This window comes from Rutilus rutilus, assembly GCF_951802725.1.
Source record: "Rutilus rutilus genome assembly, chromosome: 11".
Classification (NCBI taxonomy): Eukaryota; Metazoa; Chordata; class Actinopteri; order Cypriniformes; family Leuciscidae; genus Rutilus; species Rutilus rutilus.
In genome coordinates this window covers 8,355,382-8,382,600 of record NC_140216.1, presented here as the reverse complement: position 1 = coordinate 8,382,600, position 27,219 = coordinate 8,355,382, and the positions used below count along the sequence as shown (strand labels likewise).

The window sequence follows — 27,219 nt, the reverse complement described above, 5'->3', positions numbered from 1 at the left end:
AATATCTGTAACTACTCCACTTATTGTGGCTTTGGTGAAGTTGCTCATAGAGTAAGTGTTGCACCTTTTTTTTTTCTTTTTTTTTTAACGATGTACCAGTATTTAAATTCTGACAAATACTGGTAAAACAAGCTTAAAAATAGCTGATATTATAAATATAATAATACTTAGTTTAAAAACACTAGTTGCAAGTAAATTTAGTCATCACAACATAATGCTCAGTATGAAAAATGGGTGGATATTTATTTTAAAATGTACTATAAAACTCTGCAAGATGCCGTTCTCGTTAAGCTTCACTACTCGCAGCATTTAGAGAATTGATAAATCTCTCCTGATGCCGGACTTCGATTGATTTCTGGGTCACGGGCTGGAGGACAGGGGAGCGAGAAATGAGGAAGCATCAATTAGAGTATTGAGAACCAGTCACTGGGACGCTATCAAAATATTGCTCTGTGTTTTTGAGCGGCCCAGCTAGCACAATAAAGCAGCATTGGTTTAACCAATGGCATGAATTTGGTGGCTGGACTGTCTTTTTGTCTGGCCAGTGGCTGAGGGGGTTCAAGGTTCAGGTTCAAGAAACCTGTCAAGAAACAGTTTCTGTGGCCGAAAATCAAATACTTGTAGTATATGAAAAACAATATGCCAACAGAGCAGTACTGTATGTCTGAATACATAGTTTTCAAAAAGGCAAAAAGTACCCGATTGACTACTTCCACCGAGATTCTGAAGTGCGCATTCATTGGTCACTTTATTATCCCATGAGGCCACGGGAGAGGAGTTGTATGTCACATGACAGTGACAACATGGCAGAGTAGTACATCCAAATTTCATTCATCATACATACATTCATACTATAGAGCTGGTAAGTCCCGCCCATCCGTAAAACCCCAAGTGGACCTCTAGGTTGAAAAATCGCCAATGCAAGTGAATGTGAGAAAATAATTATTTTCTGGTCCCGTTTGAATTGTGCCATGATTGTGAACATATGTTGTCTGTGAATTTTTTATATAATTTTTCATGTTACGAGTTTGACAGTATATTGTATGATTCTTTGGCTAGCAGTTGTGGAAAAGACATAACGAGAAAGACTACATGTCGCCTATGTGACGTCACCCCATAACACATTTTCCCTCCACTTGTCAAATCACGGTGCTAATGCTGCGATAATCTATGGAGACAGATCGAGATGCCTGTGTGTTTTGTACCCAAATGTCACCATTCAAACAAAATGGGCTGTTCTTTCTTCAGATTCCCGCGTCGAAAGCAGCGAAGAGTTGTAGTCCACAAAGTGCTCTCACACAAAGTCTAACCGTATCAAACTTCTACCTGCTAAATTGTAGCATTCTTCACACGAAAAATTATATTAAAAATTCACAGAAAACATATGTTCACATTCATGGCAAAATTCAAACGGGACCTCACATTCACTTGCATTGATGATTTTTCAACCTAGAGGTCCAGTGGGGTTAGCGGAAGGGGCGGGACTTGCCAGCTCTATATAGGCCTTATGTAGCCCCGCCCCTTTCAGCGCTGCGCTCTCTGTGTTCTGTCTTCCGGTTTGTATTTCCACAGCATGAAGGTAAGATCTTACGTATTTATGAATGAACCGCTCGTTTTAAAATCTTCCAGGTCTACTGACATATGTGGCTTGCCAGCATTACTAAGTTTGCCCCTGTTGGTGGATGCTGAAACTACACCATTTGGGGGCAATATTTTCCTGTGACTCATCGATTTCTTTAGAATATGAAGATTTTAGGTTTATTTATTATCCTAAAAGAGATTTTAAAAGCAAAATACAATGGAAAACTCTCCCTCATCTATTTTTTTTTTTTTTTTTTTTTTCAGTGGAGAGAACATGGTTGTATGTGAGTGCGTTATGCTCTGACTTTTCCCTTGTGAGAATGGAGCATTCAGCATGTAGGCTAGTCTGCGCTAAACAAAGATTAGAGCAACCTCCAAGAGACCCCTTAATGCTCAGCGAATCCCGTAGGTGCATCTGGATTTAGTGGCACTAGCATGATAAAAATCCTTAATTGGCAGCACTAATCTGTGTGTTTTGAACAACAAGCACTTCATTGAGCTGAGATGAGTGACGGGGTGATGTGGCACGACTCTTATTCTGGAGTTGGCCATTGATGTGAAAGCAGGATTAAACTCTGATAGAGGCTGTAAATCTGCTAATATGCTGCAAAAGAACAAATTGCTTCTTAGGTTTGTTAGATAGTCAACTCTTTGATCTCTCATTTGTGAAGAGAGGTTGATCTTTTTGTTTGAAGCAGTACATTCGAATTCACATTTTGTTCACTTTGGGTTAAGCAGTGCATAGAGATGTATATAAAATATATAGAGAACAGGCTTTCATTTGAATGGTTTTTCAATGGTTCTTCTCATCACAGTTTATCACAGATTTTACAACCAAAACTGCCAAAACTGCCATTCAAATTTTGGGGTATGTAAGATTTTTATTTTATTTTTATTTTTAAGCCTCTTATGCTCTCTAAGGCTACATTCATTTGATCAAAATTACTTATATATGTGATCAATATTGTGAAAAATTATTACAATTTATAATAACTTGTTTTAATTTGAATAATTTTTTTAAATGAAATTTATTCCTGTGATGGCAAAGCTGAATTTTCAGCAGCCATTACTCCACTTTTCAGTGTGACATGATCTTTCAGTGTACCCCAATGTAGCCCAGATTTTTAAATGACTTTTAAAGGGACTGTTCACCCAAAAATGTAACTTCTGTGTAACACAAAAGTTATTTAGCAGTTATTTTTCATATGATGAATGCAAATAGGATCTTGGGCTGTCTAAGGTCTAAAAGGACAGGTTTTTTTCTTCTTGTGGAACACCGAATAATGTATTTTGAAGAATGTTTAAATTGTCAATTGTCAATGAGGTCCATAATAACATTGTAAACGATTAATTTGTATCGTACAGACAAAAAACAAAAACATTAATTTTTTCATAATATCTTGTGTGTTCCTCAGATTAAAGAAACAACCTGAGGGTGATTAAATGATAACAGAAATGTAATTTTCAGGTAACTGTCCCTTTAAGTGCTTTTAATTGAATGTTCTTGCCACGTTCAACAGGCGTGACATCACTGTCCTGAGATTGGCTTCTTCTTTCAAGATTGTCAGTTAGGAAATGCCTCTTTTTTTTAGGCAGGTCTGAAAAGGCCAAAACCAGACCAATCTAGATAGTGTCTATCTTTGAATTAATGCACACTTGTCTTCAACCACAGACTACTAACCTGTGTCATTATCGTAATCGTAATGTCTTATCTTTTCAGCACTGCAATTAACCCTACCTTGATTAACATCAATAACTCTCTTAGAGGGCACAAAATCATTATATTAGATTACTTCAATCCATCACAATCCCCTTTTATTTGCTCATACCCATATTAAAAAGAAAAATGGATGTTCTGCTCACCCTCCTTCCTCTTGAAATGCAGAGCAGGTGGTGTGATTATGTCAGCGCTGATGTCTGCTGTCAGCTATAGCTTTAGTTCACACATTTCCAATATAATATAACATTGTAAATAAATCCTACCCAAATCTGTCTGTTCCCTTGTCTAAATAGTCACAGGTCTAAATGTTTCTAACAGGGTTTAATGGAATTCATTGAAATGTTAGACTGTTGTTATTCACGAGTTCTCTGGCTGTCAGGGTGTGTACACACCAGCGCACTATTGTGAGATGAGGGAAAGAATTAAGAGGCAGTTTTTTTTCTTCACTGCATGACAAATTCAGCTTGTATCCGTAAGGAGGTTCAACTGTGAAAATGTGTCAAATACGTTCACTTTAAGGCGAAATGAGTGTCTGCTGAATCCCTTTGTGTTCAGTGGAAACACAGTTCACCTAAAAATGAAAATTCGGTCATCATTTACTCACCCTCATGTCGTTCCAAACTTTCCTTCTTTGGAATATAAAAAGGTATATTTGATGGCAAGATGGATGCACTATCTCTTTAAACATTGATAAGTGTTTATGACATCATGCAATTCAAGAGATTAGGGTGCTGATGCTTAGGTTAGGTTAGGGTGCTGACTATGTAGAAGACATCAAGGTAGCTCATATATATTATATACAACTTAATAGTTAGTTATACAGTACTGTGCATTAGTCTTAAAAAAATGGTTCCAAAACCAAAAAATGGTTTTAAGTCAGTTATTTATATCTTTTGCTGTAGTGTGTCAGTAGGAAATATCAGTTTACATTTCCAAACATTCTTTTTGCCATTAATTGTAATAATCCAGTGAGATTTCTGTATGCACAAGGAGTCTGACAACAGCTAGGATGATCTGATCTCACCATCATCGAGTCTGTGATTACATGAAGAAACAGAAAAAACTGAGACAGACTAAATCCAGAAGAACTGCGGGAACGTCTCCAAGATGCTTGAAGAAACCTTCCTGCAAAGCTGCCTGAAAAACTATGCGCAAGTGTACCTGGACAAAATCCGTTTTAAACGCAAAGGGTCGTTACACCATATATTGATTTGAATTAGTTAATAGAAGTTAAATCATAAATACATTTTTGAAAGCATTCTCACTTTACAGCATGTTAACACAAGTGCCAGTACTTTTCACAGTACTGTAGCTTTGCAGGAAGGTTTCTTCAAGCATCGTTCCCGCAGTTCTTCTGGATGTAGTTTGTCTTCATGTAATCACAGTCGGACTCGATGATGGTGAGATCAGATCATCTTTGGCTGTTGTCAGATTCCTTGTGCATACAGAAATCTCACTGGATTATTACAATTAATGGCAAAATTAAAAATTAAAGGCTATTAACATGCCTAAGACTTTTGCACAGTACTGTATATTATACTTATATATTATATACAACTATTATTATATATAATATAACCACATACATACAAACATACATGTATATATCACGTAAAACTATATATACTATATAGCAAATCTCAACTGCCTTATTTTTTATTTTTTCACAAAATTGAACTATATTATCGCCCAGCTGTATATATAAACATAGATATATAAGTATATAACTTTATCCGCATACATACATTATACTTGCGTAGTGCAACTAGAATCTAGCAAATCTCAACTGCTTTATTGTGTATCGTAAAATGTGAACTAGCTGTAATCTGCTAAATGCATGACGATGCATCATGATTTTCTGAGGAATTGCTTTGAAACAATGTGTATTGTGAAGAGCGCTATACAGATCATTTTGACTTGACTGGAACGGAGCCTGAATCTCTTCCTTGTATCAGAAAGTAGACCTAACAGGCTGTATTCAGACCATGTTCCCTTCGGCACAGTGTTCATGTGATTACGTCACCACTTCATTCACCAGAGAGGCCACAAATGAGAGGAGATGAGACACTATTCACACAGCTCGCCAGAGGTCAAGGGTCACGGCCACCGCACACTCCAGAGCAAAAGTCAATTCCATTTCACCCTCAATTCTATTCACTGGAAAAGTAATTTAGTTGATCCAATCCCAAGCAAGGGAACGTTCTATTCCGAGTTCATTTACAGGTAAAATCCTGAGTAGACAAGAATTGAATAGAACTTGTCACATTTTTATATTGAGGTGCTTCCTTGTGGTATTGAAATGCAGTTTACTATGTTAGTACTATGTGTAAACTGCTGCTTAAATCACCTGAAAATTCAACAAGCCATCCATATACATTTTCACAAAACATCAACATCTAGCTTTTGAATGATTACATTCCCTTTCACTATTCAACTTGGGGGTTTTTTTGCCTTGCGATGAAAATTTCATCGAATTGAATGTGCAGCCACGTAGCCGACAGACATTTTATGACTGTAAGCAAGTGTGCTCCTTTAACAAGTATAAGACGGCTTTTGCTATTTGAACTCAGAGCATTTCCATATGTTTATCTCTGAGAGACTAACAACCCTCAGGATGTATTATAACCAGAGGAACATTTGTTAATCTACTGACGGGAGCACTGGCATAAAAAAATCATACCATGACGTTCTGGGCTTGTTTTTCGCTCCAGCTGAGGCTTAAAATGCTCTGCCTGGTGTTTGACAACATTAAAGAGGGCATGTTTTGAGCAAAAAAAGTCTTCAAACGTGTGAAGCCTTTTTTAAACAGTCCCCTTTTTGAAAGCTCAAAAGATTTAAAAATGCTTAGCACACAATACTTGAACAGTATAAGCGTTTTAAAATAATCGTATTGATATTGAGGCCGAGGAGAGCTAGATGGAGCGGAAATCAACAATGAAGCAGTGTAAGAGAGAGTCACAGGCCATTCACTTGCTCGCATGTTCTTACCTTACAATGATTTTCTGATCATGTACATGATAATATGCCTTGAATACGTAAACATTTAGTTTTCTGTCACGTTTTGGACGTTTTCGTGAATTATGCACGTCACCAAAAGGGTTTTGTCGAAATTGGTTTATCTGCGAAACGTCAGTTAAAATGGGTTAAAAATCCAATAACAATCAATATCATTCTGCACCTTCTGCCATCATTTCCCAGAAAAATAAGTTTAGAACTGTCACAGTTACATTAAAAGCTGTAAAAGTCCCAGCTATTATTAAAACAAATTATAGCTATTTACAAATGTAAATATGATTGTTTTGATTTAAATTATTAATATATTTTTCTGATACTTTGTTAAAATTTTGCTAAAAATAAAATATGTACTGTAATATTATATATTAATATTATATTTTTGTGCTGGGGTCGGTGTAAATGTTGGCAGTGCAAGTAAAAATCGGAACTACTGGCCCGAATTCATCCACAAAATGTAATGCTCGATAATGCATCTTAATACACACTTACATCCGCAAGCTGATATGCTGAGTTTGACCATCAGCAGTGCAAACGTTCATGGCTCCAGTCACCACGGGCACTCACCAAAGGTGTGAGAGCTGTCTTTTTATAGAGACGTGTTAGTGTGTTGATTCATTCACACCTACAATGTGGACTCCTGGAGTCCTGGCACACCGGTTATGGGCCGGCCATTTGCCTTCGATCCAACGTGCTGCAGAAAGTTGAATGTGAACACAATCTCAGTCCAAATACGCCACAGTGCTGTATGACATTTAAAGGGATAGTTACCCCAAAATGAAAACGGTCATCATTTACTCACCCTCAAGTTGTTCCAAACCTGTATGAATTTCTTTCTTATTTTGAAGATATTTTGAAGAATATGGGTAACCAAACAGTTGATGACCCATATATCAATATATCAATGGAGTACATCAACTGTTTGGATACCGACATCCTTCAAAATACCTTCTTTTGTGTTCAACAGAAGAAAGAATTTCATACAGGTTTGGAACAACTTGAGGGTGAGTAAATGATGACAAAATTTTCATTTTTGGGTGAACTATTAATAACCTTTTAACATTTTAATAAGACTTCACAATATCCTGTGATGTTGCACACCTTTGTCTTTAGTTTAGTTTTATAGATGTTGGTCTTTCAAGCAGATAAGAGCTGTACTTATAGGTTATAACTGTCACCTACATAGAAAATTGTCACTGAAAAAGAAGGAACAGATTTATCTTGATGAGACTTTGGCTAAACTCAGCCTTCTTCTTTTTCAGCTTTCTTTTGCGGCCACAACTCCTGTCCTGGCAGACAGGAAAAAGTATCCAAATTTCTTCAGGACAGTCCCGTCAGACAATGCCGTGAACCCCGCTGTGGTGAAGTTTCTCAACTTTTACAACTGGAGCAGAGTGGGAACCTTGACCCAGGATGTCCAGCGCTTTTCTGAGGTATGTTGAGGAAAATAACCTGCCCTCTTTCTGAATGTATCTTTGAATCATGATATTGTGGCTCAGCCTTCAAACTAAAATGTTATCAATGTTTGTTGAGAGTAGATATTATGTTTTATGTCCTTATTCTTGGACTGACTAATAGTGGATTTAGCACAATGGAAATGTTAACATGATTTTAATGTGAATAAAATCCCTCACCTTTTCTGTTTAAAGGTATATCCAATTTATTTTTTATTTTTTTTGCCATGACAACTTAACACCTAAAACCCTAAAACAGCCGTAAAAAAATATCAAGAACAACTTTCAAGTTTTAACAGATTTTTTTTTTTTTTTTTCACATTTATGCTTTTAATTCCACTGGTAATTGGGCTCATTCACTTCCATTAGATGTGCCTCAATGCAACCTAGTTTTTTTTAGTTTTTTATAAAGAAAACAAAGGTACATGTCTAAATTATTTTTGTGGTATTCAACATTATATGCTAACTTGTATTGAAGCAACCTGGTATATTCCTTTTACTGATGCCTTCTCATTGGGAAAATCAAGTATTGTAGAGATATAGAGATATTAAATTGCTCCACATAACCAGCTTTACCTGCCCACCACGTTTTGGAAGAGTGCTTCTCATAAATATAAGCCCTATTGTTTTCTGTTTGAGTGTGGGTATGTATCATTTTCCTTCTGTTTGTATTTCATATGAATAGACCCAGTAAGATTTCCCTGTAGAATTGAGTGTCGATCTCATTTCAATGACTGAGCTAGACGTAGATTGAATTGATTGGTTGAGACATTTATACATAACCTGATCAGGAATCGTGTCGTGTGTGTCGTGTGTGTTTGTGTGTTTATTGTAAGCCTCTGGAAACTCCCTCTTCCAATGGGACATGTTGCTGAAACCCTCCAGGGGCAGAGAGACATTAGCATCTCTTTCTCACACGAGTGCTCCATAGTAACCGTGTGCTGTCAGAGTTCAAAGTATTCCTCAGGTGATAGATCTAAAACCTGGATCATCATTACAGATCCACCTAGCCATGGATCAGTGGTACTGCTAGTGCTAGCAAATCCTGCTGCTCTGAGAACTATAACGCTGACACTGCAGTTTTGTGTTGCGGATAGAAACGTGTGGGGAAAAGGCCCACAGTGGACTGTTTCAAGTTGAAATGAATTAATCTTTCTTGTTCAAAAAATGAATTGAGTTTTTTGTCAGGTCATACCAATATAATACATTCACCAATCTATCTGTGATGCTAGCTATATAGGATGCTAGCTTACAATAGGACTCAGGGAAGTTATCATAAATGAACAAGTTCTTCACAGTTTATGAGACGAAGCTGACATACCATGCTTGTGACATGGAAAATAGCAGGTGAATTATATAAAGAGGATGTTCAAGTTGAAGGCTGACTTTGATTTTGCCGGATAAAACAAATATCGGATAAATGCAGGGACACGGCTGTAAATTATTGATCAAGGTCTAAACTGTTTTTACAATATTTGCAAAAGGAAATATGTAGCAAACAAAATAAATGCATTCCAGGTGTGTCAAAAATACAGTGATTGAAAGTTTGTAGCACTGTATTTGAAGATTTAATATTTTCTTTTACCAATGCAAATTAGGGTGGTCCTTATTTTTAAAGTCTCCAATTGTCATGCTCTTAACCCTTCAAATTGTTCCTTTATATAAGAAAATACAGCATGCCAATTTCTATGGCAGTAACATAATAATTACTGGTAGCTCAATAGCTTTAAACTTTCTGAGATTTTGATGATTTTCGTAAAACCAGATCATTTGAATTGGTATTGTACCTGGCAAAATTCCAAAAGAATCTCCATAAAAACATCTAATGCACCATATATTCCTAAATATGTATTTTAGATACATATCTCAGTTTACTGATTGTAGAAACTAAATCCAAATTAATCCATCCATGACCCGTTTTAGCAGATTTACCTTTCCTGGTGGAATCAATACATATTTCTATTGATGATCACCTTGGTTATTGTTTGGGTTTAGAGCAAATTTTTTGGTTAAAAAAATTACATTACGTTCCTTGAAATTGACCCGGAACTTTGGCCGAATCAAGCAGATTATCAGGAGGCACAGGCAACCATACGTGCAATGAAAGTAGTCGAGAGAGGAGTGGCTCTGATTCAAGAATACAATGGCTCTCTCACACACTCTGAAGAACAATTGCAGTTTCTCCTTCATGTGGTGGAAGATCACCGACGGATCTATCCAGACTGCAGAAAGTCAACACTGGCTGCTGAGCATCAGAAATGAGGGATTGTTGAAAACTTTGTGCTTTTTTGAGATTGTTGTCATTGTTGTCATGTCAGTGTTGCTCTGATTTCAATAAAATGTAGTTCATTTGCAGCAACTTTTAATATTACTTGCATATCACAATAACGCCGCACAGCTTAACATAGGCAATCTTCCACTACTAACTGTTTGGTAGTGAATAACTAATAATTGTTATTATTTATTTTTAGTTATTATTTATTGATTTAATAGTTATTGATAGTTTTAGCATTATAATTAAAATTAGAGGTGTATTATTAAATTCATATAATATATATACATTATTTCAGCACCTCTTTTCCCAGTCTGTCAGTAACGCTCTGTTTAGTTCCTGTCTCTATGAAGCCCCTCCTTCCGATTCGTCAGCTGGACCACTGTGTTGTGATTGGTCAACCGCTTCGAGCGTGTTTCGGAAATGTCACGTCCCTTACCATAATCACGAGTTTCACTAATTTCAAGTTTCTACTAACGCAATGCAACCAGGCCTTTTTTGCATTTGCCTTGGGTGGAAATATTGTGTTGTGTACATTCCCGGAACGAGGCATTTTAGTGATTTCCGACACAGTGCGCACTGATATAGAGAATAACTCCATGTGGAGTGGACTTTGTGACTTGTAACTTAGCAACATTACACACTTAATAAAGTTGAAAATAAAAAAAAGCACAGGATCCCTTTAAGAACATTCTAGTGAAAGAAAAATCTATTTTATTTTTAAAATTAATGTCAGGCAAAGTTGTCTTATGTCTCAAGAATCTTCATATTTATTTATAATTAAGTAAGTAAATACTATAAATAAATAAGCAGTAACGCTCTGTATCTGAATGACCAAACAGCATTGTGCTCTTGCCTTTGGAGAGCTAAGGAGCTTTAGGAAGAGTTGTGCAAGGTGTAAATCCTTTTATCTTTTCCTCTGGATGGTGATGCTGAACAGACACTGATCCCATCAGCATCCTGCCTGAGGAGGGCACTGGAAGCCTGATTAGCATACCAGTGTCACGCTCTCTCACCCTCAGCGGTGCCATATCGCAGGATAGCTGCCTGCCCTGTGTGTGTGATGTGACATTTCAGGAGAAGGTGCATCTGTTGTGTTACACAAATTAGGAGGTGTGGATCTAGAACCTCACTTGCTGGCCTTTTCTTGGAGACTTGGGTTGACTGCTGGTGTCACAGAGGATTAATAATATTCATCTCAAAAGCAGAAGTGCTTCACTCTAATTGCATATATGGAAATCCTTCCTTTAATACTAGGGATAAACAATGAGATTTTGATTTGTGTGTGTGTGTGTTTTGTGCATGAATGCTCTGGTTTTCTATCTCAGCTTGTTCCAGTGAAGTAATTTAGCACCTGTCCTGTCTGCTGCTTGATATCGGACACATTGCAGGAGGCTGTCAGTGTTTTGCCTGAGTGTCTATCAATAAGTGGATTAAGGGCTGTTCACACTCCCGCATGAATCACACACCAGTATGCTGTTTTACAGATTAAGACCCAATCCCCTTTTTATGTGGTAAAAGATTAGATGACTTGGGCCCCCGATGAGGAATTAAACCCATTTGTCAGGCCTCGCACTTTGAGTAGGATTGTGTGCGTTTGTGTGTTTTTGTGTATCTACACATAAACTGCTGTGCATTTACAGTAGTTGTCTGTGAGGTGTTGAGGGCATCCTATCTATCTATCTATCTATCTATCTATCTATCTATCTTATCTAAAACTGTATTTTATATACAGTAATAGTTTGAGTCTTATGGATCAGAAAATTGCCTAAATTTGCCACGTTTCTATAGCTTTATATGTTTGTCAATTATTACACATGTAAACTAAGGAAAATTAATAATTAAAATCGTATTAATGTATGTAGGTTAAATGTGATCATAAACACATTCCCTATATCTGAATTTCTAAAAGTATTTAATCCTTTGCCTGCATCCCATCCAGCGTACAGCAGTAATTAAAAGCAAATGTTTACACAGATATTATGGTTTGTGTGACTATCTCACTTGCGTCAGAACAAAAGTTTCTCTCTCTCTCTCTCTCTCTCTCTCTCTCTCTCTCTCTCTCTCTCTCTCTCTCTCTCTCTCTCTCTCTCTCTCTCTCTCTCTCTCTCTCTCTCTCTCTCTATCTATCTATCTCTCTCTCTCTCTCTCTCTAAATGTGTGAAAATGAAGCGAGAAAGCGAGTGTTTTAAGCAGGTCACCATATGGTTTCTCTACTGTACATGCTCTGTCCTCTTTTACACCAAGGTGCTCCATTAGTGACCTATTGGACACACTCCAGCAGCTTCAATAATAGGGCACTATTCAGGTGTACGTGTGCGTGTGTGTGCGTGTGTGTGCGTGTGTGTGTGTGTGTGTGTAATGAAGTTTCTGCTTGTTTGATCACTGATTAAACATCCAGGCAACACAAGCACAATCGGCTGGCTCAGCCGAACTAATTGCATTCCCTAAGGAGATGATCCAAGCACAAGTCATCCAATCCTCCTTTCATGGATCGGACCTCATGGGCAGTCCTAAATCTGTGCGGATCAGTTTGTGTGCGTGCATTGGCCATTGTGTTGTGCTTTGTGCCTGTTCGTGTCTGTTTCAGTTTAAAGGCTCATTAAAACCTGTGCTATAAATAGATGCATATGTCCCCTCGGCCTCAGCGGTGCATTGAACGTGTTGGCTTTTTCTCACTCTTTGCCTGCATTGTGTTTGACTTATCCTGATGCGTTGGCTGCTCCTGGAGGACATGGGAATCCCGACGCTACTGCACAATCCAGTATAGACTTGTTCACAGTTACATCAGGCTGAATGTGTCTTTCTCTCGCATCTGTCCCCCAGAACACAGGTGCATGAGGCCAGTGGGAATATTGCAATACAAAAATAACACATGGACAAAAATGTGTGCACATAGGACATCTATCTTTAAGCATCAAGGGTCTCTTTTCTTGTCTTTGCTTGTTTTGTGTGTCCAGGGTTTCTTGAATAGGAAAAATGTGCATGTATGTTTACTTAGCTGTACTTCGGGGACAAGATTGTCCCTAGAAGCTCCCCTTGGGAATGTTCTCAAAGGTAAAATTATAAATATTTTAAGGTTATGGCGGGGTAGGCTAACATTATAATTAGGTTTATAATTAGCTGTATATAAAAGTCTGTAATGCAGTCTGGTATGTCCTCGTTTAAATTAGGTGTTTTAAAAAACTTTTGGATACTGAGGACTCCAAAATATGGGGACTTTCTTAAAAAGTAATGGCAGATATACACTCACCTAAAGGATTATTAGGAACACCATACTAAATAGAAATCGAGACTCATCAGACCAGGAAACATTTTTCCAGTCTTCAACTGTCCAATTTTGGTGAGCTCGTGCAAATTGTAGCCTCTTTTTCCTATTTGTAGTGGAGATGAGTGGTACCCGGTGGGGTCTTCTGCTGTTGTAGCCCATCCGCCTCAAGGTTGTGCGTGTTGTGGCTTCACAAATGCTTTGCTGCATACCTCGGTTGTAACGAGTGGTTATTTCAGTCAAAGTTGCTCTTCTATCAGCTTGAATCAGTCGGTCCATTCTCCTCTGAACTCTAGCATCAACAACGCACGCATTTTCGCCCACAGGACTGCCGCATACTGGATGTTTTTCCCTTTTCACACCATTCTTTGTAAACCCTAGAAATGGTTGTGCGTGAAAATCCCAGTAACTGAACAGATTGTGAAATACTCAGACCGGCCTGTCTGGCACCAACAACCATGCCACGCTCAAAATTGCTTAAATCACCTTTCTTTCCCATTCTGACATTCAGTTTGGAGTTCAGGAGATTGTCTTGACCAGGACCACACCCCTAAATGCATTGAAGCAACTGCCATGTGATTGGTTGATTAGATAATTGCATTAATGAGAAATTGAACAGGTGTTCCTAATAATCCTTTAGGTGAGTGTATAATATAATGTATAAACATCAATTAAGAGATAAAGGTATTGTAATAAGGAAAAGTAGTTTCAAAACCAGTAGTTCCTTATATAGTGTATGTATAATTTATTTAGGGTTTTTTACTAGCTGGTTGACAGTTTTGTAAATACAATAATATTACTGAATAAAATGGTTAATCTTTTGCCAGTCTTTAGTAAGCAAAATAAAACCATAATTATATCAAATTTAGTATATGTGTTAATAAATATTGTTTTAAATATATTTAATTAATATCTCTTAACATGAAGTTACCTTTGACGACCTTAAAACCACTCTGACACTTAGCAATGTGCTTAAAACCACTCAAAATAATTCTAGCATTGTGTAAAAATGTAGTTAACATGATTCGAAATCAGACATGCCTAATAAAAACTAAACATTTCAAAAGCAGCTCAATTAAAAAGAAATCTCTGAGCATCTGCTTCTACTCTAATTTGAAATAATGTTAGTTTGCATCCTCAGTGCCCATATACAGATGAGATTTGTCAGTGGCGGGTTACATTATCAGGCCACTGTCCTCTGTCAGAGCTCATTGTGCCGTCAGCATCACAGAGAAGATCCCGGCTGACACTCACACACCTTCCTATATATCTCCAAACGCAGCCAATCACAGACTCGTGGCGCTCGGCCGCACAGGGACCTGAGCAGTGTGGAAAATGTGGCTGATGGACTGCTGTGGGTTTAGAAAAAGAGGGAAAAATAAGGCAGCGACACAACAAACTGTGACCCACGCTAGTCCTGTTAATTCATCATCTACAGGCCTGGCAGCTCTAAAGAGAACATGTTGCTGCTTGGTATCATGATGACTGGTTGAGATCTGTGATGCCGTGAAGAAAAGAATCACCTTTGGAAAGTGGGGAGTGTGGCTAATGCTGAGGCTAAAGCTAATGCTAATACCAATTATTTAAATTTGATCCAAAAACATGGTATTATTTTTTTTTTTTTAAATATTAGTAGTTTTCATTTTAGCTTTATTTTTATTTCAGATTTAGTTTGAGTAATTTAGTACTTCTACTTAAAGGTACACTATAGCTGTGTCCCTATTCAAAGGCTCCATCCTTTGAAGGGTGCATTCGAAGGCCGTTTGTGTCACTGCGACGAAGGCTGTCCCAATTCGAAGGCTTCTTCAAATGCGGCCTCAAAATGCTTCCTTCGCTTCCCTTAAAATTGAAAGATACAACAGATGGATCCTTCGGGGCCTTGCCTACCACAAAAGATTGATGATATATTGACTCGCTATTTCAGTTTTATTAATTTTGAACCCCAAAAAGTTACATAGTGTACCTATAAACATATTTCAGTTAGTTTTAGTTTTAGTTAACAATAAAAACACTGCCAAAAACACCATATTATCTACACACTGTCAAGGTGACATAAAATGTTTTGGACCCTAACATTTTGGGGGGCCTCTGTAGATAGAGCCTCTTGGCCTTTTTATTAAATTCATTTAAATAAATTATAAATAGGTGGTGTTGAAATCTGGACTGTGGTCTCCTTTGGAAACCTTAAACTGTAGGCATTTATGGCATACAGAGTTTGTATATCTGGGTGAGATGGAGAATAATGTCTGGTTTATGGTAAATTAGCCTGCAGAGCTTCTTGACACCCAGTATTGTGCTCTTATGTCTCTCTAACTGATTTATGTGGCTTCCTGTTTTTCTCTGAGTTCATTTGACAGGTCAGTGCATAAATGCATTATGAATTTCACATCACATCATGCTCATTTCTCCTCAGCTTTAGGACAGCTCTCAAATCCCATAATCCTTTGGAGCTCCTTTACTACAGTGCTACAGTTTACTTTACTCTGTGTCTCTTTCTGTCTCTCTTTCCTATTGCTTAAGTCAGGTGGTCTCTTGCGCTCACACACAAGCACAGTTATTGCGTATACATGCTCATGAGATCCACATACACGTACACCCACATAAACAAACACACACACTTGCTCATGTGGAAAGAGGTTTCCAGGATCTGCCAGCATTAAGCTACAAATATGCGCAACGCATCAGTAATCAAGACAATGTGGATCAGCCAGGCTTTTCAGGTAACGTCTGTCAGAATGAGTTCAGGTTTCTGCCAAAATCTGACACCATTTACTCCTGGTTTTAACACGCGCCTCCGATGGTCAGCCAGATCGGCAGATCTTACCAAGTGTTTTTAAACAGGTTTACATCTGTATATTACATATTCGCTGCTTAATAATTTCGTGAAATATTTGTTTTTTGTTAAGATTTTTTGATGAATAAAAAGTTCAGAAGAACAGCATTTATTTGAAATGGAAATATTTTGTACTTTTGATCAATTTAATGTGTCCTTGCTGAATAAAAGTATTCATTTTGAACGGTAGTGTATTTTCAAAATGGACTAGTCGGTGGGTTGACTTGTCAAATATTCAATCTATGAATAATTAGGCTGGTTCAGTGGTCACGAGATCTTTAAAACACAACACTTATGGAGTGAGATGGTGATAAAAGCTATGACTCAACAAGCAAAAATGTCTGTATTAATATGTATGACTGTATTTAAGAGAATAAGTTTAAAGATAAAGCTTCTCTGAGAGTTTTACCCTGTACCAAACAGTACTTGTGACCTTTTACAGCACAGCGTACTCTGGTTACAGCCCATGTTTGAGTGTATTTTTGGGTAATGTGTGTGTCCCATGCAAGTGGTTTTGAGTGTATGAAAAGAACCTTTTCATGTTAAACAATACACCGGAACTCAATATAGTACATGCTTTGATTCTCACTCCATAAATCTTTGTGGAGTGCGGAAGGTATTGAGACTTTATTTGCAAGGAACTGGTCCATTTTTCCAAAGCATCCGTGGACAAGGATGGATGAAGTCTGAGGGGAGCCAAGCTGGTTGGAGTCGTGTTTTATCCAAAGCCCAGTGGGATCACTGGAGGAAAGTTTTACACAGATGCTCCAGGCTGATTGGGATGCAGGGGGAACGTCAGATCAGCAGGAGATTAGAGTGAATTGAGACATGTATCAGAGCAAGGGAGTGCTGCCTTTGATTGGGTACTTTTCTGGGTGGTTCACCATCCACAACCCCTGCTTTCATTCAGTTCTCTTTCATTTCTAGTTGCCTTTCTCACTCATTCTCCCTCTCTGACAGGTGCGGAATGATTTGACCAATGAGCTGGAGAAGGCAGACATCCAGATTGCAGACACTGAGAGTTTCTCTAATGATCCCTGTGTGAATGTGAAGAAACTGAAGGTAAGAAATCTTACAGGCACCACTAATAAAACATGAATAGCTCACAGTCCACAATGTCCCACTCATACATGTATATGTATATGTATATGTATATGTATATGTATATGTATATGTATATGTATATGTATATGTATATGTATATGTATATGTGTGTGTGTATACATATATTATATATATATATATATATATACACGTTCTGTGTTGAATTACTGGAATGTAATGCACACACTCCACTCAAAGTCACCAGAGTTCAGATTCAGCTTGGGCCAATTCTTATCAAATCAAAACAAAACAAAAAAGTAAAGAAATTCTTATTTTGAGCATAAATCTTACTGAATTCTGTTACATTTGTGCCTAAAAAAAATTGGCACTTGGCAAATTAATCTAATTTTAACAATGTTTGTGCTGAAAAAACAAAACAAAAATAAGACAAATTAGGGAATTTAATAAGATTAAATTATAAAACATTGTTCCTTGAGAAAACAGTGCAATTTGTTTTTTATACAATGCAAAAGTCTTCATAGTCTGTTTCTCACTTTCTGTTCAGCCACATTACGCTTTGACAGTTTCCTATTAATCTAATTATTATATTATTTATTCCATATTATGCTAATGATATACTAATGAGTTGTGTTGTCATTGTTTTAACTATTGCGGGCGGGTAAAGCTTTGGATGACTCTTGAAGAGAATGCCGAAATATTTTCTTAGTCATTATCATAAACAAATACAGTGGCAGGAATGCCATGATCAATATTTTTGGGTCTGTGTATGATCTGAATAGCCATGGTTCCATTGTTGACTGCTGCTTCTCTTACTTTGCAATTTTCCAACTAAAGGTTTGTTCTTATCTTTTTTGCCGAGTCATTTTTTTCCACCGTGAAACTATTATGATTTCTATTACCTGCCTGACTTAGTACCTCCATTATCGCGAGTCTGGGCCGGCAGTCACCCGTGATGCATTATATATAAACAAAGAGACTTTTATGAGAGTTTTGAAACACACATCCACTGTAGATGGGCTACCCTTCGCTATGTAAATGCGGGAAAGTCTCACAACCATGCTCTTGATAAAAGCAAAGCGAGTGGTTAGCGACGTCCTGGGGCAGCCTGGCGTCGATCCAGGCTCCTTTTTGACTGGGTGTAAGAAGCTTGTGTCTGCCAGGACTCCAGGACAGCTGGAGCCACTTACACAGCTGGACAGATTCAGGTTAAGTGCCCACGCCGTCGGGAGCAGCAGCGGGCTTTGTGACGGCTGCTGATTGTGAAGCAAGAATCGCTTGACCCAAGCGTTCGGTCCTGAAAAGGGATGCGGGAGTATTTCGCACAATAGTTCCAATATCTCAGCGTGTTCTTTGGCACCACTGCAGAGTGTGGTTTTGTGGCAAATGAGGCAGTCTCTGAGAAACATTTGAAGGAAACTGTTTGCCACACATTCACTTTCAAACAGTGTTTGAATGCGACTCCTTTGCGAATGCTGTTTGTGTCACTATTGTCGAGTTTAGAGCAGGCCTGGGATCAGTTTTAATGCATCCGCTGTGATCTTACCTGTAAACGCTAATGTTTTCAGAGATGTTGCTTGCCCACCCACCGGAGTCATTATTTTCTCTTCTGCTTACACATGATAGTTTTCATCTTGAGCAGCTCATTAGTTGTGCATGTTAAATGCTCTTCCCGTAGCCTCCTGCTTGAGGATGACATCCCAAGAAGAAAAAGAAAAAAGAAAAATACATTCAGAGATGATTTCTTAAAGTCGCTGGTGGGCATTTCAATATCCTGGCAACTGTGACACATCTTTTGATGGATGGGGCTGCGGCGACCCTCAAACAAGGCTGTCTGACTTCCACCTGAAATTTTCATTGGCATTTGCTAGAATCAAGGGCAATATAGTTAATAGGGTGGAGAAGGATGTTATTAGATCCTGATGTGCAGAATGAGAAAAAAGGATACTTAATAACCTCAGAAGAATATGCAGGTTTATATCTCGAATATTAGCATAGCCCTTAGCACATGACAGATGCGTCCAGAGCATTTTCATGGATTTAGTCTTGGCTTCATCCTGCTCTAGTGATGGATTGATCTTCATGATGCAGAACTGGACATGGTGGAGAGGAAACAATGCTGAAGTGGGCTAAATTATTTACAGACTCAATCATGCAGCATAAATGCTGGTTATAGATGCAGATCTCTCTCTTTTTCTGGATATGAAGCAAGTCATACTGCTGATACTATTGTGCTAATACTATTGTGTGACCAATGCATGATGGGCCCTATCCTACACCCGGCGCAATGCAGCGCCAAGCGCGATGCAAGTGTTTTTTGCTAGTTTCAGTCCGACGCAGTTATCATTTTCACGTCCTGCCTGTTGTTTAAATAGCAAATGCATTTGCGCCCATTTGCGCGACCATGGGCGTGCTGGTCTGAAAACGAGGTGTGTTCTGGCGCATTGTTGGCGCGTTGCTATTTTGAGGCAACAGAAATAGACTGACATTGACATAGACATTGACCAACTGAAACCTGGTCTAAAGTCAATGAGTCAATTTCTTTTGTTATTTAAAGAGCGCGTTAGTAATGTGCGCCTATAGGCGGGTCCACAACGCGTGTACACTCTGCTTATTAAACACACAGGGACTCACAGCAGCACACAAACATGCCAAATATTTAAAATAAAAAGATTACAATGTAAAAGATTATTATTGTGTACATAAAGATATAGCGCAACTGGCATTTAAAGGGAATGGGAGATGAGACTCTGATTGGTTTAACGCACGTAAATCCCAAAACACACCCATTACTCATTAAGAGAATAGGGACAACCCTTTAAGACCATGCGCCAGGCGCGCCAACCATTTTTCCTGTCGTTAAACTAGCAAAAGGGAATTCAGACACACCCTAAGTGAACTTGCGACCTGCGCTTTAGACCATGCGCTTAGATCGTTAAAATAGGGCCCTTGGTCTTTATGTCTCACCTAGCAAAGCTACACACACCTCATGAAAATCCTGCTTGCTTTTATTTTTTAAGCTTTTGGGCATTTTATTAATAGAGACGGAAGAGATGGATAACAGGACTGGGAATTGGCCCAAGGATTTGTATTTGTATTTCCATACAAGTGAGTGGAGTGTGTGCACTACTTTTCCAGTGTCTGGGATATGTTTCCTTGAACGCAAAATGTATAGCTTATTCTCCAAATGGATTTGCAATCTGTTTGTTTGAGAGGCCCAAGTAGGAGTGACCTAACAACATTTCAACCAATAGCGTGAGTGGGGCTGGACTACCTGTTTTTCAGAACAATGACAGATGGGAATTTCATGTAATTATTTTGGAATAATTCCTGGGTTAAGGATACAGCTTTGTGGTTACCAGCACGCTTAGGGCTTTTTTCATTGTGACATACTGTACATTTCACCATTATATCAGTTATATTTAAATCTTATTATTATTTAGCCATAACTACCCGTTTAATTCTGTTCTCTTCCACCTCTCTGTAGGATAATGATGTTCGGATCATCATTGGTCAGTTCGATGAGAATCTGGCCGCTAAGGTCTTCTGCTGTGTAAGTTAGCCAAACCCAGTCACCGTAACATGCACCACCAGCCTCAGACTTACTGCAAAATGCCTGTTGAATTGATGAAATCTGTACATTTATTTAATATACTGATGTGCCACAGAAACGTTTAACTGTGTCATTATACAGTCACAATACAGTTTGCTTAACAGTTGTTTTTTGTTTGAAATGATATGACTGTTGAGTCCCTGATCTCGTGTGTGTGCTCCAGGCTTATAACCTGAACATGTATGGCAGTAAGTACCAGTGGATCATTCCAGGATGGTATCAGGGGAACTGGTGGGAACAGGCAAACTCCACAAACTGCACCACTAAGAAGCTGCTGACAGCCATGGAGGGTTATATCAGCGTGGACTTCGAGCCCCTCAGTGCCAAACAGATAAAGGGAATATCAGGAAGAGTGAGTGTTTGCAATGCGGTGGGATCTCACAAGTTATGAATGACATTTCTGATTTCTGACTGACAAAAAATTCTACCATGTGCAAAAGGAAAAAATGATGCATTTAAATTTCATCAGCTTTCCTTTATTTTCACTGTTGAAATGAGAAGCTTAGACCAGCATGTCCAAGTTGCTGATATTCTTGATCATTTTTAACAAATACATATTTTCACAACCTTGAAAAACATTAAAAAACGTGCATTTATGGTTATTAAAGATGCAAGGACGATTTTTTCTTACTTTTTACTTGATGATTACATTGCTTGTTTCAATTTAAAATTTTAATTTAAACATTCTTACAACATTAACATTCTTTAAACGTTCTGTATCACATTCATCAAAGAAGCCTGAAAAAAAAAGGATCACGGTTTTCACACACACACATACCATTTTCTTAATTTTTTTATTAAGAAATGTTTCTTGAGCAGCTAATCAGCATATTAGAATGATTTATGAAGGATCATGTGACACTGAAGACTGGAGTATTGATGCTGTCACAGGAATTAATTACATTTTAAAAAATATGTTAAAAGATTACAGATATTTTAAATTGTAATAATATTTCACAATATTACTGCTTTGACTCTATTATCAATCAAATAAATGCCACCTTTGTTAGCATAAGTGACTTGTACCTTACTGTTACACCAAATTACATTTTTGTAATTAAAATCAATGTTAAGTTGAAGACTGTATTAATGATTTAAAAAATGGAAGTTTCAAGAACCTAGTACATATGTTTCAAACAAGATTTTTCCATTTTTATCATCTTGGGCTTCCTTATTTGTGAAGCAGTGCTGCTTTACCTGTGTGTGTTCAGACGCCGCAGGACTACGCGAGGGAGTACAACCGGGAGCGAGAGCAGAAAGGAGTGGAGCCCAGCAAGTTTCATGGCTTTGCCTACGATGGCATCTGGGTGATTGCAAAGACCCTCACCCGTGTCATGGAGCTCCTCAGACACAAGGAGAGGCACGACATGCACCACAACTTCACGGTGGATGACCGAGAGGTGGGCAAGATGGTCCTGGACGTGATGAACGAAACCAACTTCTTTGGAGTGACGGTAAGTTTTTGTTAACCAGGCTTTGCTTGGGTCCAAGCACAGTGTTTGGTTGGCCTCTTTACAATTCTGTAACATGTTCCACTAAAAAAGCTACTGTGGCTAGCACAATCTTGGCATGTAATTTTATATTGAGCCATCATTTCCTAAAGCTGAAGAGTTGTAAAGGCCATTTTGTGATCACCAAGTCAAAAGAGAGATAGGCCTGCTTTCATCGCTGCAAACTGCCTGTGAGAGGCTGAAGGGAGGGCAAACATTTAAGAATGCAACTTGGGATTAGTGGCTAGTAATGCTAAACATGCGATGCCGCTGACAGAATGAGAACCAGATAAGAGGTAGGGAGATATTTGGTATGCAGGGAGTGTCCTGTCTGCAGACATCACCGAATGTGTGTTTGTTTATGAGAACACACTGCTGCAGGCTGCCAAAACAGAGAATCACAGAGCGCAAAAAGAAGGCAAGTCAGCAAATCTAAAGGCACGTGCTGAAGCTGAACCGACCTGTCTCTCAAAAAAAACCAAAAAAAAAACGGAAGGCATTTTGATAGTGCAGTAAATGCTGTTGGTTTGGGAAATGAATAGGGGGTAATGTGCATTTTGGGTTTTAGTATGTCCTCCAGCCCTCCATCTTCGGCTTTTATCAAGCAGTTATCTCTCATGTGTAGCAGAGTATGTTTTATGTTTGCCCAGGCTGCTAACAAACAATGCATGTGCCGCGAGACCTCGGCGCAGAAGCTTAATGGAGAGGAAGGAAAAACAAACAACACACATAAAAAAGAAAATACTGCTGGAAGACCTGTGGAGATATGAGCAGAAATGCAAACAAGAGCATTTGGTCTTTCTACCTCCTTTTAGATAGGGATGCACAATATATCGGTACCATAATGTTTATTGGCCGACATAAGAGAATTCATTTATTGGAGAATTAACGTATTGTTAATTTCCTCTATTTTTACTTTTAGATTACTTTTGCCATCATCTGCATTCACTTAAAGGTATAGCGGAGGATTTTTTACTTCCGGGTGGATCACCTATACTATTGGTCCTCCTAATTGTCAATCATTCTGGTGAATCAATCAAACTTATTCAAAAAGTGGAGAGGGCGGGTCTTATCTAAAATTCGGAAAGATCCTCCGCTATACCTTTAAATTAAATCCTTAAAATGCAATCTTTAGCAAATCTTCAGGGCTGGAAAGATAAATTTTTGCTGTTTGACACAATTATCACAGCTTTTTTCAATTCCTGATGTAGCCATGCTAATGTCTGTTCCACATTCTATGGCTAGCTGTATAGTATATGATCACGCTATCTGCAACTATGATTACTAATTCTATTAATACAATAATAAAAAAAAAAAGGATAGTTATAGCACTTTCTCGCCCCCAAGTTCTACTAAACCTGTACGAGTTTATTTCTTCTGTTGAACACAAAAGAAGATATTTTAAAGAATGTTGGTAATCAAACAGTTGACGGTAGCCATTGACTTCCATAGTAGGAAAGAAATACTGTCTGATTACCAACATTCTTTAAGGATATCCTATTTTGTGTTAAACAGAAGAAAGAAACTCATATAGGTTTGGAATAATGTGAGGTGAGTAAGTGACGACAAAATTTTCATTTTTGGGGTGAACTATCCTTTTAATATCACTGTCAATAGGTGATGTTTTAGTGGCTTACCAGATGGATACGCACTTCATGATCTCAGATTCTAATTTAAAATGGGAAAATAACTTCTTTCCATCAAAGCATCAAATCTTCTGGAACACAATCGCATAAAAATAGATTGCAATCTGACTACAACAGATTTAGTGGTCCCACACGGATCAGGTTTGTCTCGTACCGATGGCTGGGTCTTTGTCCAACAGAACGGGCTGTTCTAGCTTCTCCATCAGACTTTGAGTCCTCTGAGGAGAGCCATCGATTGAGTGCCAGCATGCCTCAGGAACTAAAACATTATCTTAGAGAAGTCTCTGTGGATCATTTTGAGTGACAAGTAATGGTTTGCTGCTTTCATTTGGTTAGCACAACTTACATTCTAGAAACAAACATATTGTTCAAAAGTTTGAGGTCAGTAATATATATATAGGCTATTTGAAAGAAATTAATACTTTTATTCAGGAAGAACACATTCAATTAAAGTGACAGCAAAGTTATGTTACAAAAGATTTATATTTCAAATAAACTCTGTTCTTTTGAACTTTCTATTCATAAAAGAATCCTGGAAACACAACTGTACAACAATGGTAATAATAAGAAATGTTTCTTGTGCACCAAATCGGCATATTAGAATGTTTTCTTCTTTAACCTCTGACAGTTATCCATTACTTTTGTAACATTTTAGATTATTTACTAGGCAATAAAAACAGGAAATGTCTTCTAAAACTTATTCATTTAAGTTGTATAATATTAGAAAAGCTGAAAATAGATTGTTGCAGTGCAGATGTGGGCTGTGGCAGCAAAGTCCTTGTTTACAAAATCTCAAAGCATGGAGTCATTGCATTGTCAGCAGAAGGTTGATATCTCTTTGTATGTGTGTGTGTCGGGGGGATATTTTAGGGCAAAACTATCTGCAGTCTGCTAATATGACTGGCTGTTTGGTCTGTTCGACAGCGACATTATCATTTGCTTCATCACCTTCTTCACCTTCATCACCTCCACCCACAACCCCCTTTTGCAGGCCTGAGGGTGCCTTTCACACCTGTGTGATCTCCATAAGGTCCCCTGCACCCGGCCTGTCCACACCTCTGCACAAACGCTCTCTCTCTCTCTCTCTCTCTCTCTCTCTCTCTCTCTCTCTCTCTCTCTCTCTCTCTCTCTCTCTCTCTCTCTCTCTCTCTCTCTCTCTCTCTCTCTCTCTCACACACACACACCACACACACGCAGATGGATAAAGGTGCCATGTTTGACCCATAAGCCCACACCTGTAGCGCAACAAAACCTATTTTCAGCTTTTCTACTGTTATGAAACCAGTCTCAACAAAGAAACTGAGAAAGAGTGTGAAAACTGAGAAAAAGCCTTCATTGATTTAGAAAAACCTTATGACTACTATCACAGCTTTTCACTTGAGTCTTAAAGGGATAGTTCATCCAAAAAATACAATTATGTGACCATTTTCTCACCCTCATGCCACCATCCAAATGACTTTCATTTGTCATTTGACTCTCAGTTTTATAAAATGAATAATGAAAATGATGGTCCTGAACAACAAAACATGACCATCATTTCTCCTTGTTGTATTGTCTCCACAATGTCCAAAAATGAGATCCTGCTCAGCATATAAATCAACAAATTAGGATTTGAAGGCTTATGAAGTACATGTAAATATAAGAGTACTGCAGTTCACATTCTATATTGTTTACACACATAACTCTGAATTGAAGCTTTAATGTGTTTTGCGAAGGCGAGCATTTATCCAGCGCGCCCACGTCAGAGCATCTAAACAAAGAATCGTATCGCACTGGGACCGGAGCCTGCTCTACACTTCAAAGACAGACATTTTTAGAGATATGATCACTTCTGATTTGCCTCCCATGGTTTTAATGGGCTTCTAATCATTGCCATGGTAATGCAGTATGCCTCTCACCTGTTATTTTATTGGGCCGAGTGATCCCAAATCCTTTTAAATGGCTCATTAGGCACTTCCGGGGGCAGACAGACACCAAACTGCATTTACACATTTCCTTTTTAGGATTTAATGATCAAATTAGATAGTATTTTGATCCAGTGGCGGAGCTATTTATGTAAAAATGCTAGATACTCATCTACGTTTTGATCAGATATCCATGATTAACCTGCAAGGTCTTTTGAGGCTTTTTGCGTCATATTTGAATTCATTATTTTGCTGGAAACTTTACTTCTTCTGGTAATGATTGTTTTCTAACTGGGTAAAGGGATTTATTATTAATATTTTTAATATTAATTGGTTTCTTCCTCTTTAGTAGATGCATTTTCATTTAAAGCTTCTTGCAATGCTCTTATTGCTGTGATGATCTCTCAAGGGCATAAGAAGGATAATGCAAAATAGTCTTTTTATATTGTCTGGATCACTGTTATTTGTTCCTTGTGCATTATTTGAACCTACAACTTTTCTTTGCCATTATGCTGCTTCTTAGTTTGTTTGTTTGTTTGTTTGTTTTTTGAGTTGTGCTGGCTGAAGAAAAAAAATGACCTATATATATACTTTTTTTGTATGATACAAGGTGTTTTTTTGTTGAAATGTCCGATAACCAATATGCAGAAGTGTTATATAACACTTCTGCATATTGGTTATCGGACATTTCAACAAAAACACATCTTGTATCATGTGGACAAGATGATATAAGCCTTCATATGTATATATATATAATTTTGACAATATTAACTACATTCTACAACAATAAAAAAAATTTTTTTTTTTTTTTTTTTTAGCATGGACCTGAGCAATTTAACACTTTATATTATATTATATAACAATTTGTATGTTATATTTGTTTTCTTTGTATTTGTGAACCAGTAAAGCATCCCAATTCTCCTCAGCTGGCACAACCTGACAACCATCTCAGGCCTCCATGCACTCCTTTAATTTAACAAATCAATAGTGCTGCTATTAATTATGTTTGCCTCAAGAATACGATCAATTCAAAAGATCTTTAAACTAATAAATGAGCCAAAAAACAAGCACTGTGCCAGACTTCAATCTATACACTCCCAATTTGTTGCTGTGTCAAGAGTAAAGGATATGGCAACAAGATGGAAAATCGATCCTTTTAAAATATATCTGTCCAACTTGGATTATGTGCCATGATATTAATCATCTCAACTGTGCAATCAAGACTTCTGCAAACTGTCCATTTACACGTGATAAGCAACTCTTGTGAAGGTTGTTCGCTGTCTGTTTTTTTTTTTTTGCAGGGTCAGGTGATGTTCAGGAATGGAGAACGCATGGGAACCATAAAATTCACCCAGTTTCAAGGT

General features: G+C 37.9%; 1 protein-coding gene across 1 annotated transcript in view; it reads left to right on the top strand.

Moving 5' to 3' along the window:
• Positions 1–27,219, top strand: part of gabbr2 (gamma-aminobutyric acid (GABA) B receptor, 2) — a 197,267-nt gene that overhangs the window by 115,559 nt on the left and 54,489 nt on the right. The window contains exons 3-8 of the mRNA XM_084422479.1: positions 7,576–7,746; positions 17,101–17,202; positions 20,690–20,755; positions 20,979–21,167; positions 22,027–22,269; positions 27,157–27,217. Coding sequence (XP_084278605.1) covers positions 7,576–7,746; positions 17,101–17,202; positions 20,690–20,755; positions 20,979–21,167; positions 22,027–22,269; positions 27,157–27,217 — 832 coding nt within the window. The remainder of the gene's footprint in view (positions 1–7,575; positions 7,747–17,100; positions 17,203–20,689; positions 20,756–20,978; positions 21,168–22,026; positions 22,270–27,156; positions 27,218–27,219) is intronic.